At 38.1% G+C, this 19782-nt stretch overlaps 1 protein-coding gene across 1 annotated transcript in view; it reads right to left on the bottom strand.

The window, feature by feature from the left end:
• Window positions 1-4436: 4436 nt before the first annotated feature.
• The window catches only part of gpc4 (glypican 4), a 32702-nt gene continuing 17356 nt past the window's right edge, over window positions 4437-19782 (bottom strand). Inside the window, exons 2-9 of the mRNA XM_053505885.1 lie at window positions 15449-15607; window positions 9644-10041; window positions 9245-9410; window positions 8525-8655; window positions 7969-8109; window positions 7704-7828; window positions 7420-7592; window positions 4437-7193 (exon numbers count right to left, since the gene is read on the bottom strand). Coding sequence (XP_053361860.1) covers window positions 6982-7193; window positions 7420-7592; window positions 7704-7828; window positions 7969-8109; window positions 8525-8655; window positions 9245-9410; window positions 9644-10041; window positions 15449-15607 — 1505 coding nt within the window. The 3' untranslated portion in view covers window positions 4437-6981. The remainder of the gene's footprint in view (window positions 7194-7419; window positions 7593-7703; window positions 7829-7968; window positions 8110-8524; window positions 8656-9244; window positions 9411-9643; window positions 10042-15448; window positions 15608-19782) is intronic.

The following is a 19782-nucleotide window of genomic DNA, read 5'->3' as shown; positions in this document are numbered from 1 at the left end:
TGTTTCTTTGCTTGATGCAGCCCAATAATTTAACCATTCTGAAACGGCAACTGTTTTGCCCAGGCAGTGTATTATCATAGTCAGGGTTTAGTAATAAGAGGTTATAGATTGTATTATGGTGATTGGGAAGACTTATAAACCACAACAATCGCAGACGGCTATTTGGTCAGACTAGTAATTAAATTAAAATATTTGGAGACCACAACCTTAACAAAACAAGTCAATTTATTAATAAAAGAAATTGTAAACACACAATGATGTTTTTTCATCATTAACCATGCTCAGTTAATTTAGTTGGATAGTTAGATAATTTTGTCATGTCTTTAGTTAACATGTTTTTACAGTCAATTCATTTAAAGTTATTAAAATGTTATGTTATAAATACAATTTTTATACATGTATCAAAGGTTTTTTTTCTTTAACCTCTGCAGCTGAAATGTATAGTTTGTTCTGAATGTTCTGAGGTTTGATGCTACAGACTTTGCAATCATTTATAAACACTCCACTTACACTGGTAAGTGTGTTAATTGTGTGTAAAATATAAAATGTGTAAATAAATTTGTGCATTTTTATTCTTATGGAAAAAAAGAGATATTATACACTAGGTCTATAGTTTCTGGAGTATTACAGGGTTCCATGATATCCTTAATCCAAATATATGTTTGACAAAATGATCATCTTAGCATTTATTATTGTATTATAATATATTCTTAACCAGGATGGATCTCGCTACTGGGAAACCGAGAAACACGTCTTTCTCCATGGTACTTAATTGCAAATCCGGATAACAAAAGTTATCTTCACATGACCTGTCAAATCACATTAAGGTTAAGATCTGAGGCTGCGTTAAGGCAGAGCTTAACAGTATTAAGCAATAATACACAGTGAAACCCTAGCGGTAATCCAGGGTTTAAGGAACCACAGTTAAATACACAACACCTCTTTTTTTTGGCATGTTGTGACTTTCAGTGCACAATATATAATCACCAGAGAGCCTACAAATAAACCAACACAACAATTAGTCAATCTGTCATTGTCAGGCCCGCACTTAATTGGCAGCAGTGGCTCAGTGGTTAATGTGCAGGGTTATTAATCAGAAGGTTGAGGGTTCAGTCACTTCCAAGCTGTTAGTGTGTCCTTGAGCAAGGTACAGTATGAAACCCTTTCTGTTCCAGGGTTGTTGTATGGATATGTACAGAAAAGAATTTTACTGTGTTGTAAAAATGTAGGGCTTTCTGAATAGCATACCCACAATACAAAAAAAAGCTAATTCAAATAGTTTACCCCCAATTATTTAAACACCATATTCAATTACCTACAGTACCAGTCACAAGTTTGAATGTATTTTCTACATTTTAGAACGATACTGGGGATTTTATAACTATGAAATAAAACCTATGGTATTAGGTAATTATGGAACAACAACAGCAGTCCGTTGTTATTTAAAGACGCGGAGGTCAGCCTTTCTGGAATAGTTCTTGCTAAAACTGTATTTACAAGTGCATTCGCAAAACCCATCAAGCACCATCATGAAACTGGCTCTCATGAAGACCTTCCCAGGAATGCAAGACCAAAACTTACCTCTGCTGCAGAGAAGACTTTACAGAGTACAAGTACTGTAGCAGACACATGGCAATATCAACTGTTCAAAGGAGATAATCGCACATTTTAGACGCCTTCATTGTTTTACGATATAGAAATAAACTACAATCAAGACCATGGAATTAGAAGGTGATTCCAAACCTTGACTGGTAGTGTAGATAACTGGCCAGATTAACTATCATTTGACCAGTTCAGTGACAAGAGTGTTTAGTGTATTGCACAAAATGTTCTTGGGATGAACAGAGAACTGTCTTTATGATGCTAGCAGCTGTTTTTGTGCAAGGTTATAAATACAATGTCTTATTTAACAAGGCTGAGACAGTGTTGCTACAGCAATGTAGAGGACAATTATGAAAAGAACAATCATTAAAAGAACACTTATGCTTAAGGTATTGCTAACATTAACATCATTCTGCAAATTCAAATTACAACTTGCTCACTTTTAATTAGTGTTTAGGTCTTTTAGCTTTAAACTATTGTACACATTTCTATACTTTACTTGCAAGCCGTCAGGTTTTTGGTGGCTTGTTCAGAATGTTCTTAATAGTTACGATGGCTGAGAAGTGCCAAACAAAATAACAAAACTGAAAATAAAATAGGTTTTGCATAACTAAAAACATAATTGCAAAACCGAAAACAAAATACATTTAAGAAGAAAAACTTACAAGTCAAAAAACAAAATTAAAAAAATTAAAAACAAAATAAATCCAAAAACAAAATAAATCCAAAAACAAAAATCTGAAAACAAAAACCAAATAAATATAAAAACAAAATTACAAAATCAAAAACAAATTAAAACCAAAAACAAAATTACAAACCAAAAAAAATACAAATCTTTGGATTTTTAAGTTTGTTTTTGGTTTTGTGGAATGAAATATTCAACTTGTTATTAAACACAAATATATTTTTCACTTTTACCTCTATTCTCTACATGTCAGGTCATTCTAAAAGAATGTAAACAACGTTCCGTAAATTAACTAGGACAGACATTTTCATTAAAAAAAATTGTGTTCATGTTTTACATCAATTTATTCATCCTAAGTTATGGCTTTAGTATGTAATATTAAATTAATTCTGGCAGAAATAAACACTATTTCACATTTTTATAAAAAAAGGAAGAATGATGTAATTTATTGCAAGCAAAGAAAATCTATGAGGTCTGATTAATTAAGAATGACCCTATTCCAGAGCAGTGTGTGTGTGCGGGGTTAAAATGGAAGTGAAGTACCCATCATGCAAAGTGCCCACTGTAAAACCCTCTGGAGGCAGCGTTATGATCTAGGGTTGATTCAGTTGGTCTGGTCTAGAGTCAGTCTAAAACTCAATTTTATGTGGCAATAAAATGAAGTCAGATTATGACTTGCATATACGGAATGACCAGGTTATCACTTCAGTGAGTTAATACTCCCCTAAAAGCATGGGTATATTCCAGATTCAAATTGTGTAATAGTGATTCATGGAGCATGAAGAATTATTTTCACATAAATTGGCCCAAACTGTCCTGACCCTAAGCCAACTGAAGATCATTGCTATGTGCTTTAGAGTGATTCAGCTTTCCTGTTATCAATAAAAAAGATTTTTACCAAAAATGTAGGCAACTCTGGATAAAAAATAATTGTGACATTGCATAAATTTGCCGAAACAATGCATTAAAAAAATACTTTGTCCTTGCGCTATGAGACTGTAGAAGCTTGTTAGATTGTAGTGGGACAAAGCCTAAGATAGAATAGAAAGAGACAGATAGAGAAATCAACTCCTTGTATGCGAGAACACAATGTACGGGGCGTAGATTATGTTGGCAGGGAAGTTTAAAATGGAATGGCTGGGAGAAATAAATCTCCTTTTCCAGGCTGAAACTGTTTGCTGTATAAGACTTGTCCTTTTGAAGAAGTTTGAAGAATCTGTTGTAACTTTGATCCTACCCAGTAAATGACTTACAGGATTTGTTTTTAATAGTTTTCAGGATTTCCACCTCAATAGTTAAAGACGATCAAGTAAATATTAGTGTCTGACTTCTATTATTTTGGGCCAGGCCATGTAATTACTGTCTGTAATACAACATTGCTGATCTGATTGGTCCGAGCATGTTGATTAATGTCCTATAGCAGGGGTGGTCTCTGAATATACTGTAATGTAAATGATACATTTATTTTAATGTACAGCTTAGCTTATCAAATTGATTAGCCCCAAAATATTAATTCATAAATTTTTAATACACCGTTCTATGTAAAATACATTTGTGTATACAAATTACATAAGCTCAAAAAATCAGTTAAATCCCTACAATGATGTGTTTGATGTTTAATGTGAACATTAGATCTGTGTGTGATAACATAAATAGTGCTACCATTGCATGGTGGTTGTTTGGATGATTGCTAAACTTGGCTTAAACTCAGAACTAGCAGGAATCAAAGCCACGATAAATACACGATTAAAGTCATTAAGGGCTCTTATGTTTGAAAACACACGCAGTTCCCTTAAAATTCAAATTAATTACTTATCTTACTGTGCATCCTCATGTTTTAATTGTATACTTATCCTTCCCTTCACCACAGAACATATTTCAGGATAAAAAATCCACCTCAAAATAAAGACATGATATGCATTTTCTGGATTCTTTAAATCTGTATGTATGAAATAGAAGTATTATTTTATCATTTATTTCTTTTGAAGGATGTAAACAGCAAATACTTTACTTCCTTAGCAATAAACATTTAAATAATAAAAGTTCTCTGAACAGTACTGCAGTAGTGGGAAGCATACAAATGATGAAACAATCAAGTAATCTGTTTGGCCTAAATCGGCGTTGGAGAAATGACAAAAAGCACAACAAATTGAAACATCTGCAGTCTTTATTTTGGCAAGACTTCGATGTGTTTAATACATCTTTTTTTTTTTTTTTGTTTTTACATTTTTTTAACATGTTCCCCCCTCCCCATGTTAAGTCTATCCTCTGAAAGAGTAAGACTTGTACTGTTATAACCTCTCAGAGACCAACCTCTCTAAACCAACAGCTCCATATTTACATCATTTACTCTCAGTAACTCGAGTCTCTCGTAACTCCTTTTCTAAGATGACGCCGTTTCATTGTTCGGGGCCAACGACTACACAATCTTTATTCTGTAGTTCAGTATTCCTGCTTAAGACTGTTGGATCAAAAAAGAAAAAGCAGTATTCCCAGTCTAACCCTTCGTCTCACCTCAAACGGCTGTTCCGTTTTTGTTCGCAACAGAAGGGAGGTTTGTTATGGAGACAAGTTAACATGCTCTCCATTTATTCTCTTCACGCACAACAACGGATACGTTACTAATGGGTTATTTTCCTGCATATAAATGTGAATGGACTTAAAAGACCATTAAAAATGCTCGACCACTGTACTGGGTTCTCTGAGTGCTGAACTGGCCTCCAATCAACAGACACTGACGAGATTCTTATTAGCACTCCAAGTATTGGGCTTTTTCAATAGCAATTTAAAAAGTGCATATGACACTAAGACACTCATGAGTTTATGGGCAACACCATCATTCACTCTGTAGACCTTTTATATCATCCTTACTTAACTAGTGGAGGGGAAAAAAGGAATGACAATGGTTTATAAACAAAAAGCTTTACATTACATAAAATTTGAAGCCAATACAAATTCAGATCAATTATGAAACTGTTAAAATGCAACCATCTACAGATATAAATATATATTTTTATCCAATACTGCACTTTATGGACATTATGTCATGGTTGTAAAAGAACTTAGACATGCAGTTAAATAACTTACTGTACAAGAGCAAGGAGGGAGCAGTTTGCTGAGAGACAGATGGGTTAATTTTAGAAGGTGTAACATTAGGACCTTTGCCGTTTTTTAACGCAACACTGTACTTGTCAGTCAACAAAAAGAAACCTACCAGTATTTAAGCCTGTAGAGCAGTCTACAAGCTGCGAAACACACAATACAAAAACTGTTGTCAGAGATGCCTTTTTCTCCCAATGTAAAGACACATTAAAAATAACGTACCAAGGTTACGGGTTAGGAGAAAATAAGCCTCGAACGTAATGCAGAAATGGTTATCAGATGGAAAGAATGGATTTAAATAGGGTAATCTCATAGGTCTACATTAAACCAGTGAGAAATAAATGAAAAGAACGAAAACATTTACACACATACAGAAACCACTCCATCTCACTCATGTCAGCACCATCAGTCATTCTGGACAAGGCAAATTTGCTGTCGTACCCAATATATAGATTTACACCTTAGAATACATTTCTAGCAAAATTTAAAAACAATCAAATAAAACCCTGTGTTATTTTCATTATTATACTTCCATGTCTTAAAATCTGTTCTAACTAATTCACATGTACACTTTGTGCAGGTGTGTGCGACTTCCTTCCTTGTGAAGCGCACCCGTGCACAGAAGAGCCAGCGCGCACTCAGGTTGTTTCAATCGCAGTGTGCGTGCTGTAGCTAAATGAATTAAGTTGAATGATTATGTCTGAGCAGAATCCTCACTTAAAAGGCGCTGTTATCAGGTCACCTTGTATATGCTGGCCTTTTATGAACGAATCAGCTCTCAGATCAGCTGAAAACTTGGGCAACTTACCAAAGTTTTCAGCTCCATTTTCTAAAATCACTCCATACAATTTATAGGACAAGATCTCCCTAATCGAAGAATCTTTTTTAAAAAAAGCCCTCAAATCTGCCCATGCTAGCCATTTATTTTTTCTCTGTACCATCTTCTGGGGCTTGGCCCACTTTTTTTACCATGACAAACAGAAAAGCTTTATACGGGGACTTTCTTCTTAAGGCTTGCCAAAATCTATGCCATACAATTTGGCAATCAGATTGTATGGCACTTAAAAGGTGTTTAACTCCGGTGATTGTGTACTGCTACATTTTCGTTTTACTCAGTCCAAACATGGTATAGGAATTCATTAATAAGCTATCTTAGGAAAGGCTCTCTTAAACAATAAGTCATTCACGCTAACTTTCACACTTTTACAAACACCTAAATATAGAGCATAGTTCAGCCTTTAAAGCTCTTTTTGAGGGGAAAAAAAAGAATATACATATATCCATGTGGTACTGTAAACACTGATAACTTTGTGAAGCAAGGTCCAGGTGAAAATGGTAGGAAAGGGACGTGTTTCCATTTCAGAATCCCATGTACATAAGAGTCCATTTGTATTAAAAGAAAAAAAAAAATATTAGGGTGAAGTTATTTGAGTATTAATAACTTGGGAGTCTTTCCTAGATGGCAAACAGACCATAGTCTTAAAGGTGGTCTCTTTCTTTTGTTTGTATGTTTTTTTTTTGTTTTTGTTTTTTAAAGCCCACTGACAGTTTCTTCTCCACGCTTATGCTCGTCCTTTTCCTCAGAAGCACTCTTATCTGGTGTGGGAGGTCAGAAGGGTCAGAGCAACACCTGCCAGGGTCAGCACCAGGCTGTACGGTGCCAGCCGCACACCACTGGAGGACTCTATTTTTTTCACCCTGATGTCGGGATTGACGGGCGTTGGTGTGGAGAAATACATATCCTTGTCACTATCGCAGGAGGATGAGTCACAGCCACTGCCGCTACCCTCTCCGCTGCCATCCTCTTTAACAAAAAGAGAGGAGAGAACAAATGAGTTAAAACAATTTTGCCTGACGATGTACACAATTTACCAAAAGGCATCCTAGATAGATTCAGCAGTTTGTACTGTAAGTACAATGGGCCCAATGTACATGAAGACTAAACCTGTTGAGCCCAGCTGAAGCACTGATGATATGCAGTAATGATGTTATGTTTAATAGGAGTCTGGGCCACTGCGACCAGTTCTTACCGTTTTCATACGTGATGTCGTTTCCATTATGAGCTGCTTTCAGCCATGTGGTCATTTCTTTTAGCACAGCAATCTGTCTGCGAATCACCACGTCCGGCTTGGTGATGTCCACTTCAACATGAGGATTAGAGACCTGATTGGCTAAGCCATTGCCCAAGACCACAGACTCGTACCTAAGATAGCAAAAAAAAAAAAAAAAAAATGAATGAATTAAAAAAAAAAAAAGGTTCAAAGAAACATTGCAATAAATAGACTGCCGACAGTGAGGAACTGTTCCCACTTACCTGCTCTTGGCTGTGCCGTTCCAGCACTCGTCACCCTGTGTGACCCTGTCTCCAACACAGACCGTCTCTGGTAAAGTAGACCAAAACTTCTTGGCATGCTTGAGCTTCTTCTTTACATCTGCCACCTGGGGGAAGAGTTGAGTGAAAAAGACTCTTTTTCATCTTCCATAAAATTACCTTACAATCAAATTGCCAACAGTGGCAAGTTAAACAATAGAAGTAACTAGAAGTAATAACCAAGAAGTAAAAAAATATATGTTTTTACAAGTCTATCCATGTTGGTGCCAGCTGCAGTGGTGGGTCTGGCATCTGGGCTGTATGGTCGGAAGCGACCAGGGAATCCAGAGTCTTTAGTAGAACGCCGGGAACGTGATGCTATCCTTGGCTGGCCACAACCCTGGAATACCTGAGGGACCCAAACAGGTTGAAAACTCTACAATCACAAGCCAAGTGACCTGTCTTTCTTTCCACATTTACCATGTGCCTAGTATTAAGTGTACGAAAAGTAAGAAATTTGATTTTTTTATTTTATTTTGCCCAATTCAGTTTTGCACGGAAAAATTTCTAGAATCAGAATTCATGTTAAAGTAAAATGCAATTAATAGAAATTATAAAAATTAAAAACTGAAATTATGAAGCAAAGAAAACAAACCATGTGCAATATGTAATGAGGCTTAAGTAAATATTTTATATACTTTCCTTTAACATTATATTTTAATCTTTGCAAGGATTTAAAATCAGCATCATTACATGCTCAAATAGTTACCAAAATTGGTTCAATGGTAAAATATAACGTTGTTGAAAACCTGGTAATGACTAACCTTCTGTGAGATCTGCATGCTGCTCTCCTGCATATTCATGATGGCCTCGGAGATCTTTACATCTATGGGATCTATTACTGACTCGAAGTTAAACGGCCCCTCCAGTCTATCAACCAGACTCAGCATAGCATCTAAAAGAAAAACACATGAGTGGACTAAGTAGGAAAGTATGAAAGACTAGAAAGATCTGAAGCACTGCACATTGTAACATTTTCTGAAAGCAATCTGGTTTAACTCTGCTTGAACTTTGCTTCACTAGTCATTGTTTACGTTTGGTGGGAAATGGTAAACAAGAGAGTGGTGGCACTTGATTCCTGGAGCTGAACAATGTATATATGCATAGTTTGTGATGGCTGCATTAACTGATGTTTACCACTTGGGGGAACCACAGAGCTGGCTAATAGGACAACACAGGCTGCTGTGCTTAAAAACTGTTAAACAGCAAGTGGGTTTAACAAGGCGGCACAGAGCTGCTGTATTGGGTAAGCAAAGCCACCCCTAGTCAGTCACATTGTGTGTCAGGGTAAGTCCATGGTATTTTATCGTCAAGAATCACAGCAGAGTCACAGCATCTAACAGGGATACGCTAAAAGTCTAGCAACAGGCTAAGCCTTAGCCTTTAGAAGTCATTATGCACAGCCCTTAAATTATATGTTGTCACAAAAAAAGTGGCAGGAAATACCCAATTTCACACCTTGTTCCCCCACACCCGTTCCTTACCCAGGAAGTTGTTCCACTCAGTGTCAAGGTCAGCTTGGTTAGCCAGGCAGCCACGCATCACATTGAGGCAGTAGTTTTTACATGGCTTCAGGGCCACTTGACCTGTACAGTATGGGCAATACAGCATCTTCATAGCAGCACGCACGCAGCTTGGAGAGGCACTCACCTGTGAAGGAATGACAAAGAAAAATACTGAGCAAGCGAAGGACCGTTAATCCGATTCAGCTGAAGGAAAAAAAAGTGCAAAGGTCCACAGCAGAGGTTGATGAGTAACCAGACCACTCAATTACAGTAGAGAGCTTTTAATCAATAATAAACCAAAAGGTAAAAAAAAAAATCACAATAAGGTGACATTCTATTTCAGGATCTTTATCCTTGTGAATGAATCATCATGCTCACCGTGGACACTTTGCTGACCACCTCAGGTATGAGCGCCAGGCCGAGAGTGAAGGTGCGGGCAGCGATGAAGGATCTGCTCAGCTGCAGTTTCAGCTTGCGTGGCACATCACCGAATGGCATTAGCTCCTCTGTATGCCGGCTTACGCACTCCATGTATGCATCGCTGAACTCATGCTGTGCATTGAGAAGCCGGAACATCCGCTCAAGTAGCTCGGACCAGAAGTCTGACAGCATGTTGTCAAGATGCACGGCAGAGCTTCCTGATATGTAGTAGAGCCGCAAGTCACGGAAAAAGTGTTTAAAGAGTTCCGCGTTCTTCATGTACATCATCCCGTAGGTGAGGACAAACATGTCGTGCAGTGATTTCTCAGCATTGTTGAGCAACTCTTTGAAGAACTCTACAAGGAACAGGGAACAGTAAAACAAAAGAGGTTAGATTAGAAAGGACATTCCAAACAAAGCAAACCTTGATATAAAAGTCTGTTCATTATTTACTGGGACAAAATATGTAACTATGTTTGTCAGATGAACAGAAGGGAATTCATAACCAGTAACACATCTCAACTATAAACAGCAAGTTCATCACAATTTTTTTACCTTTTAAAAACCTAGAGATATTTTACCCGTTTTACTCACTCAAACACACATATGTTCTCATATAATAAATATATACATAAACTTGCATATACAAGTTTCATACTCCAAAAAGGTTTTTTCACGTCCAAGAAAAGCCACTGGTGTTGCCAGTAAGGCTAGATAAGTGTGGGTTATTCTCAAAGTCATTAAAGCTTTTCCATTCAACCCAACATTGGTTTCCCAACACTTTCTTGCAACCGCTAGGAAAATATATTTTTATTATGAGGGAAAAGTGCTGACGGGAAAAGTGAAAGGAAGAACGAAGGGCAGCCTACTGTTCAAATGGTAACATCTCACCCATCAAGCCAGTTGAGACTGACCACCATAAATGGCATTTTTCTGTTGTCACATTCCATTCGTTTTTTCCTTTGTCTCGGCGCTGTTCCTGCTCTGTCCTTCAGAGAGGAACTTTCAATAGGATTACTGAATAATGCAGACCCCCTTTACCAAAAAGGGACCTGTACCCTGCCTCGAGCCTCCCTCATTCCCTATGCTCTGCTTTCAGTTCATCAGTTCCTTCAGAAAGCCCTCTTCAGTGGAGACAGGGAACAATGACCTACTTCATCCTGTGGAATGTCAACCCCCCTCCTCACCACAAATAATCCAGCCCCTCTCCCATGAAACTCTCCCAATGGCCCAGGCTTCCTTAATCTGAACAAAATGAGAATTCCACTGAAATGCTTCAACATTCCCCCCTCATCCTCACGCATGCACAGAAATAAGTATCAATACATACAGTCTTTTTCTTTGTATTAACTTCGTCCTTCCTGCTCATTTACAACAATTTGATGCACTTAAATGTCTGGGTGTTAAACAGTTGTTTTTGTTTCAACTGTTACATCAGTCCAAGTAATACCAGAAATAACTATGTGGGATTATGCCAACACTAAACTGTACCAGAACTAGCATACCACAGCACTGCTTCCAAAGACCTTGACAGGCACATATACCCGAGCTAGCCAGGCACCATCACTTCCACTTCACTCTGGCATAGACTCAGAAAACAGTAGGTGGTGCGTGTACAGGGAGGGAGTCTAGCCCGCTCCTTTTTAAGCATATGAGCTCTTTAGTGCGATTTTACCGAATTCCCAATCCAGCTACATGGTAAACAAGGCCAAAAGTTGATAGTCGTACAGCAGATCCATGAGTTATGGATTGGAGAAGTAAGAGATAAGGAAATGGGTGGAAAAGAAGAAGAGAGCACTAAATAGAAGGATGTTGAAAACAGACATGCATGAAATAGAAAAGGTAAGTCACTATTCAGCAAAGCGAGAAACCATCACTATATTTTTTTTCACTCCAAGTTTTTGCATACTATTTTTTTTTCTTTGTAAACCAGCAAAAAAAAGCTACTGTCCAAGTCACGTTAATGTAACCAGTTTTTCATCATCAAATGAAAGCTAATGGATTAGTATTAAACAAGTCTGAGACCTCCCACTGGTATGTTAATTAAAGTGAGCTATCCATTAGCCAGTAGTTACATGCAAGACTACCCATTTAGAGAATAAAAGTACATCAAACTTTGGCATGAGAATAGGCCAGACTTTTTCTTTTTCTTCCAGGGGTCTGCATGCTTGTACTATTACCCAGGAAAACCTCTGTAACATTTATACATGTGCCTGAACTGTCCATAAAAAAAAGAAGTTAAAAAAAAGAAGAGGTTTCTGGTCACCACAGCTCGATGCTCTCTTCTATTCATCCTTCAATTTATTCCATCTTTCTTGACCTTTCTTGTCCCAACCAGTAATTGCTTCCCATTTGTACCAATTAGTTGGTGAGTTCCTTTCTTTTCTTGTGGGATTGCAGGCACCCTGCCACGCCGCTGTGGTGCAAGACATGAGAGTTTGGGTAGGGGGGTTTTAATCCTGTAGCCAATCCTGACCTGGCCACAGCTACCCAGACCAGACAGACTGAAGGGGATCTATTATGAGCCATGAGTGAAACCTTGAGACTACTCTCACCACATCCCACAAACAAACATGCATACTTATGTTCATTTTATCTTAATGACTATTTATCTTCAGTGCTTACGGTAAATGTTCTACTTTGTAGTTCTGGTTGCTCAATTGTGGGTGTGTTATTATCATCCACATCTCAAGTCCACTGTATACAATCAGTGCTGGTTCCTGTGGGCCCGCGCACTTGTTTGATGTCAGTGGCAACACTTTACTCCATGGGAGAAATTCACCTACTTCAAGTAAATTTTAACAGCTCTTTTATGGTTTTAAAAGTTTCAAAATCAGGGTAAAACTACGCTGTCATGTGGTGATATTTATTTAGTCTTCATTGTTAGACCAAGAAAGTCTAGCATTTTACAGTTATATGGTTGTTTAGCTCGTTAAACAAAGTGTCTGCACCGTTTTCACTGACGAGCACTTCTAAGCTTATTCCCACGGTAATAGTTCAAAAGAACTGAGAACCTGGAGCTGGCACAGGCATGAAAGGCTGAGCAAAGGAGAGAAAAGGAACAAAGGGCAGAGAATGGGAGCAAGGAGGAGGAATAAGGGAGGAGGAATAGGGCTGCCACTGCATTCCGAAACGTCACATTCCTAATCACATCTGGGTGGAGTGCATATATTTATCAGCATCACTCCTTAAAAATTTTCTTTGACCAACAAAGATTTGCTAGAAAAACTATGTCTCACATTCACTTTCATTACATGCAAAACCTGGTGACTTTGTGTGGGGTGTTTGTGTCTCACTCCATAAAACCTCCTTAATGAATTGCTCTTCCCCTGCTATGATCACATGATATTCGTTCTACACTTTCTCTTCCACAAAAATGCATATTCATAAAGTGTCATATGCCACCATAATACAAGTCAGATTGTAAGATTTTATTTCACTCCCAGTAATTTTCTGCCAAATACACACAAAATCCATGTAATTAGTTAAATTCTTAATTTAAGCATGTATGTGCAATTTCATTATTTAGATATCTTTAATGCTAATTAAAGTTAAGTTAATGAAGAGATATTTGGTTAACCAATAGAAAAGAGTAAAAGTGTATTTAATAGGATGCAATCAAGTATCATTTACCACTTATGGTACACGTGCAGACAGAAAAAGCTTTGATGAATCTCAGCTTAATACCTCAGTATACAGTATTTTCCTTTGGCAATGTGCACTCTGGTGTAGCTTAAAATGCAAACCTCAAGTATATTATAACTACTAAGTTTAAAATGTAGTTTAAAATGCTGCAACAACTTGGATACTCAGAAAAGCATGCTGGGAATTCTCACTGGCTTAATAAATAGTCTATGTTTGTGGAGGCAATTTTATACCTCTTACAGATTTCTGTCATATTTACTAAAATGAAAAAGGAAAGTGAAAATAAAAGCTACACGCAAGAGAAGCAACGGTATGACAAAGCTGTTGAGGCATGCTATGCTGTGTGTGCATGCACGTGTAGCTTTGTGTCTGGTGCGAAACAAATTCAATCAAAATACAAGGTACCCGAGCTTCATGCATTGTCGTTTAAGCCGTATAATAGAGTTGGAAAATGAAAACATTTTAAATTGTCTTTTGTCCTGAGAGCTTGGTACTTGGGTGCCCACACCCTGCTGCATGAGCGAAGGCTGCTTAGCTTTTCGTGTTTTGTCACTGGTTATACAGATTCCATTATTTGAATACTGGCTTTCTAAAAAGATAATCAGATGTTCAGACAAGGATGCAAATTTCAAGTTTTAAGTTACTCCCTGAGTAGATAAGTGGATAGCAATAGATTTACAATGAACATGTGCCTAGTAGCATGACGGGGCATAACAACTGATCACTAGAACGCATCTGACATCAAAGTTTATCTAAGCATCACTCTCCTGACCGAGGTGAATCAGCTAATAAGTGCAACAGCTCCGGTAATTTCAACTTTAAAACACCCGAACTGGCATTTACAGTTACGGGCAGCTCATTGGAAAGCTTTCATCCCAAACCACTTCATCTTGCACATTTCTTTTGTAAATTACACCTGAGTTTACACCTGCAAGACTTTATGACCTGAATGTGACGATAGGTACCCTGTCTCTCTGTGCCACACAGGCATGTGTGTGGGGTTTTCCCCTGCTTGGGTGAATCAGCAGATCCTGTCACATGTTCCCATGCATCCCATTACCCTCAGAAGACAAGAAATCTGATCTCCCTCCCCACAGCTTGATATTTACAGCCACATGCGCAGGAGAAAGGAAGCCTGGCTCGGGAGTGTGTGTGTGTGGTCTGTCTGACAAGCTTTTCTGTACGTGTGTGAGAGAATGTGTGTTCTGTGGGACAGGTGGAAAGAACACACTAGGTCTCTGGACAGCGGTGTTCGAATTACCGTTCCATGCTTATCTCAGATCAGATCCTGGCGGGTTTGTTGTAGACATTTTTTATGAACATGAATAGATCTATAAATATTTTTGAGCTTAGAAACGCTGGAAACCAACCCAAATAAATAATCAGTACCCCATCAGTACAGATATTTGGAGAAGTAGATCCTGGAGAGAATAACAGCACTGAAGCTCTTCCTGTAATGTTTCCACACTTTTGTTTCTTTTTTCTGATTTTCTTCACAAATCACTTATTTAGACCTCAGGATCTACTGGCTGTATTGTATGTTGACTGTCTACATTTTATAAAATATTACCAATAAGACATAAGCTAATGCTCTGGCATGCATGATTTACTTACTTCTCTCGTTATCCATGTTATTTAAAATGTCAAAAGCATGTAGCCTATAATAAATAAAGATTGTCTCGACTTTTAAAATCTGTATAAGATATAAATTTATATACAAGCTGAAAAAGAGGCACAATGTAACACACCATTCAGCTTCACAACACCCTCTGCTGGAACCATCTGGGAATTTAGGTGACAGTAAAAAATCGCTGGACAGAGCTGAGAAGGTGGCTGACAAAACAACAGGAACGAGGGTGACTCCAAAAAAAAAAAATAAAAAATAAAAAAATACACCTAAATGCAGGTAATGGAGTTACACAGATGTGTTCCGTTCTAGTTCCTGTATTTGCAAAGATGTGTCCTAGTGTTTTCGCTGTCGTTGTAAAGGAACACTATAATTTGTGTCTGTCTCACTCTCTGTTTACGTGTGTGTGTGTGTGTGTGTGTGTGTGTGTGTGTGTGTGTGTGTGTGTGTGTGTGTGTGTGTGTGTAAAACAAAGCGAGCATAGGACTTACTGTCAAAATGTTCGTGTCTCTGTGTGAAGGTGTTCTGCAGGCTGGTGCTCAGTTGGGAAACTGGGGCCTTCAGATCCGAGCGGCTCTGCTGACTCAACTTCTCCTCCATCTCCAGAGTGCAGCACGAGAAGCCTTGAGGGCACACCTTCAGATGGGCTTCTGTAACAGACAGAAAGCAGGACAGAGCCTCTTACAGAAGTGCCCTTTACACCACTACATGTAAATGACAAAAAAAAAAAAAAAGAACATAGGTTACTTTAACATGATAAGCACGCCTACTTTAATCCCCTAGGTAAAAAACAAAACTGTGCAATACTGCGAATATTCTGCGAACACAAGCAGTTGGAATCTAGCCAAGAGCAAGCAGTTAGGCAGGTAACATGGTTTAGCAGCAAGATATAAAGCAGTAGATGAATTTTTAGATAATGTCATGAGGTGCACGCTATGTGACTTTCATGAAAACAGAACGTAGAAATGCCAAACCACATAATACAAAACTTAAATCACGTGCAATGAGTTGTTCGGTGGAGGTATGGGTGTGTACACTGCACTACAGACAAGGCTGACACGCTACATAATTTTTTAGCTGGAGATCCCCACAGAAGCATGTCTGATCCTCAAGCTTTCAAGCATGCTTTCTCCGGGTTGACTTAAACACAGAAGCTGACCATCATGTGACTTCTTGTACAGAAAATGTACAAGAACTATTGGTTGGAAAGATGGCGACAGAACTGGAAAAAAAAAAAGCAGAGATGCCTTGGATTTTTTTTTTTTATTATTACTTCTGATGTTCCAAAAAATAATAAAAATAAATCAATAAATAAATGACGCTTTTAATGGCACAGGATTACAAGAGAGTTTTAATTACAAGGAGTTCTAGTTAAAAGTCTTGTCCTGAAATCATTTCTAGTTGACTCTGCACAATGCAAAGTGTCTAAACCAGTTTTCACTTTTCACTTGTATTCATCAAGTTAATGCATTGCACGACAGCATCAGACAATGAGATTGCACATTACGTAGCACATGCCTGTGTCAGAACTAACTGATCTGCATAGTAGATGCGTGTTGGAACCAGAGATGGGATCCAGAATGAGTAGTACATGCTACAATTAAAGCCTGAAATGACTCTTACATCTGTAAGGCACATATAGTTGAAAAATTAATAATTGTCAAATAATAACCTTTGATTAGTGAACATCAGCAGGGAGTATTTTCTTTAATATAAACAAAAACACATACACAAATACATGCATAGGTGTTTGCAAGCCTGAAAACACACACAGCTAGGAATAAAAGCAAATAGCCTGGACAAGTAATCGTACTGTTCGAGCCATATAGGCTACTGATTTGTTCAACTCCTAAAAAGGTATTATGAAACAAGACCGGTTTAGCAGGACCTATTGAACTCGTGTGTCATTCGAGAAGACATGCACATCGCCGCACCAACTGCCACAAATGAGTGAAAGTCCAATAAGCACTGAAAATATGTTCACTTGTTTTACCAACTCATCTTTCTATCAAAGTTCTATGCGGCAAAACTTCTGCTCCAAATATAATTAATCTCTAAAATGTGTTGGAATTTCAATCTGTTGACACAGTGATATCAGTCTGTGACTGCCATTTGATTTATTATTATTATTATTATTATTATCATTATGGAGCCAAATGGCCTAACCTTGGTATGGTTTGCACCTAATCTCATTGTATCTTACTTGAATGTAGCTATGTTTGGAAAGTCTGCAGACATTAAAGACAGGTTTACCACTCAATGTTTTCAGCATTTTCAGGCTGGAATTTGAATGGACAGCAATAATGAAATAACTTGCTAAATCTCATCAAATAAAAATATACTTACTTTCACAGGGAGATTTATGTGATTTAAATGTGGCACAGTCGTTCGGCCAGGATACTGTGACAGGCCTGCATTTGGATTTGTTGTCATTGCCAAGACGTGGTGAGTAGTACTGTTCAGTGGAGAAGTGTTGAAGTACTAAGAGTTTTAAACATGGCATGGACATTCACAGATCAGAGTCCAACATTTCAGCCGATCTACGAGTGCAGGAGGGTGCAAACGCGCTGACTGTCACTGTACAGGGGGAGTGGGAGTCACGGCGTAGTCACAGCTGCAATAATGTTTTGTTTTTCTAACTTTTTAATGTGGTTGCTGGAATTTGAGGACAACACAAGGGGCCTTTCAGTTGACAGGCTGTTTGGTTTTCCCTGCCAGCCTGCTGGAGTTGTTGCTACTCCAGTCTACAGACAGACACTTCCACTCATTCACAGCAACGGCTGCTACTGAGAGCCAAACAGGCTGCTGTACAATATTTACAACTCTGCTCAAGTGACCCTGGCTTGCAGAAAAAACAGGCGTAAATGGATGCGATTGAAAGCGTGCATGTATAATAAAGCAACAGTTTTCGCTTGCTTTTATGACAGTAGTAGAAATTATGTTTTTTGAGCAGACATTGATTTTAGCTTGTCTGGTCATTCAAACATTTGCAGTGAGGAGGCATTAACGCATAAAAGTGACAGAACTATAAAGCAAGTGATAATCAAGTACTAACGCCACAACAGCAAACACCAAGGGATTATCATGATGCTCAAAGTCACAGTTCCACAGCTCACAACATCCACAGCCCTGTCTCAAATGGAGTTTTAAGCCTTGCGGTATAGTAAGGACCTAGTGTGTAAAATGAGAAATGTTTAGCCTCCTGAATGTGTGGCATTTGGTTGTCAAACCCTCAATGATTTTATTTCCCATTTAAATAATGTTCTGTCCTTCAAGTAAGACACTGCTGTTGAACCAACAGTGATGTGAGCTTAATACTGAAATGAGAAACTGGACGCCCTATAGGTTTGCAGAAGGATGCACATACGGCACCTTTACTTTTAATCTCTTTTAAAATGTATTAGACTTCACCAGCTACTGGTCAACTTTTAAATATAAAAATACAAGAAGGGAGAATGGAGTTAAATCATTTTTAGCTGATTTGAATTGATTAAATATCATACAGGAAAAAAGTATACAATCCCATTAAACCACATTGCAGCAGCACACAAATGATTTGCATACTTTCCTGTTCATGCTCAAGCACATGAGCCCCCTCCCCAATGCCCTACCTACAGACACACGCACCATAAAATCCCTTCCACCTTCATATTTTGCCCCAACACTTAGCTCTTTGTATGGGGCAAAGTGAGTGTGAGGGGCTGGGCAGAAAAACCTGAGTAAAACAAGTAAAACACACAGGATCTTTTTTTTTTTTTAAAGGTGGAAAAGAACCTTGGGTCTAGTAAATGGTTGTGCTTCGAGCTGTCCACAGGGGAAAAAAAAAAAAAAAAAAAAAAAAAACACCACTGGGATTTTGCTTACTTTTAAACTGTTTTAACAATTCCAACCCACATAAAATTTCAGACATTGGACATCTTTATAAAGATTCCTATATAAATACATGGTACAGTATTCAAACTGCCCTAAAACATTTCTAAAAACATGCTTACCTACTGCTTTATATAGTAATTTTTGTAGCCCATTACTAGAGTCAAAAGACTCACCTGTTATCCAATAATGAACTGGACTCCATACTAACTTAAAAACATCTTCCAGCCTTCTAACACACAGTATGAATGCAGATCAGTCCCTGCTATCCGTTTCACCCAAATGAGAATGGGTTCTCTGTTGAGTCTGTTTTTTCTCAAGGTTTCTTCCTATTGCCATCTCAGGGAGTTTTTCCTTGTCTTCGTCAAACTTGCGTCACACATGTTAGTTAGCATGAAAGGGGACGAGTTGTAAAACAGGAAATACTTAATTTTAAACTAATACATTTAACGCTGATCAAAAATCAATCTGCAATTGACTTCACCATCTGCATATTGGTGTGCGCATCCATGTACATTGACTGTTGACAGTACTGCAGAGCTGATTGCAATAAAGACTGCTTGTGAAACATTCATGAACGAACAACAGATAAACAGTCTGATGAATTGTCTCCACTCTCGCTACTGAATGCAGCCCTGCTGTGCGATCATGCTGGGCAGCCAGATGTAGGAGTAGAGAACGTCTCTCAGATTGCAGCATGCCTTTTAGATTTTTTTTGGGCGGGGTGCCCACCACTGGTGACAGTCTGGATAAAAACTAGTTACAAAATAAAAACATCAGGCGATGTTACAATCACCATCTGGCACCGTTACAATCACCATCTCCCACTATAACTTGTGTGTAAGTGTGTGTAGGACTTCAAAAACTTTGAACAGCCAAAAACACTTCTGTTAACTATTAATGACGAGTGGTGGTAGGCCACAGTCTAAAAAAAGTTAAGAAGCAAGAATGAAGA

This window comes from Clarias gariepinus, chromosome 10 (genome assembly GCF_024256425.1).
Source record: "Clarias gariepinus isolate MV-2021 ecotype Netherlands chromosome 10, CGAR_prim_01v2, whole genome shotgun sequence".
Taxonomy (NCBI): domain Eukaryota; kingdom Metazoa; phylum Chordata; class Actinopteri; order Siluriformes; family Clariidae; genus Clarias; species Clarias gariepinus.
The sequence above is the reverse complement of the archived record's forward strand: the minus strand, read 5'-3'. Positions and strand labels throughout refer to the sequence as shown.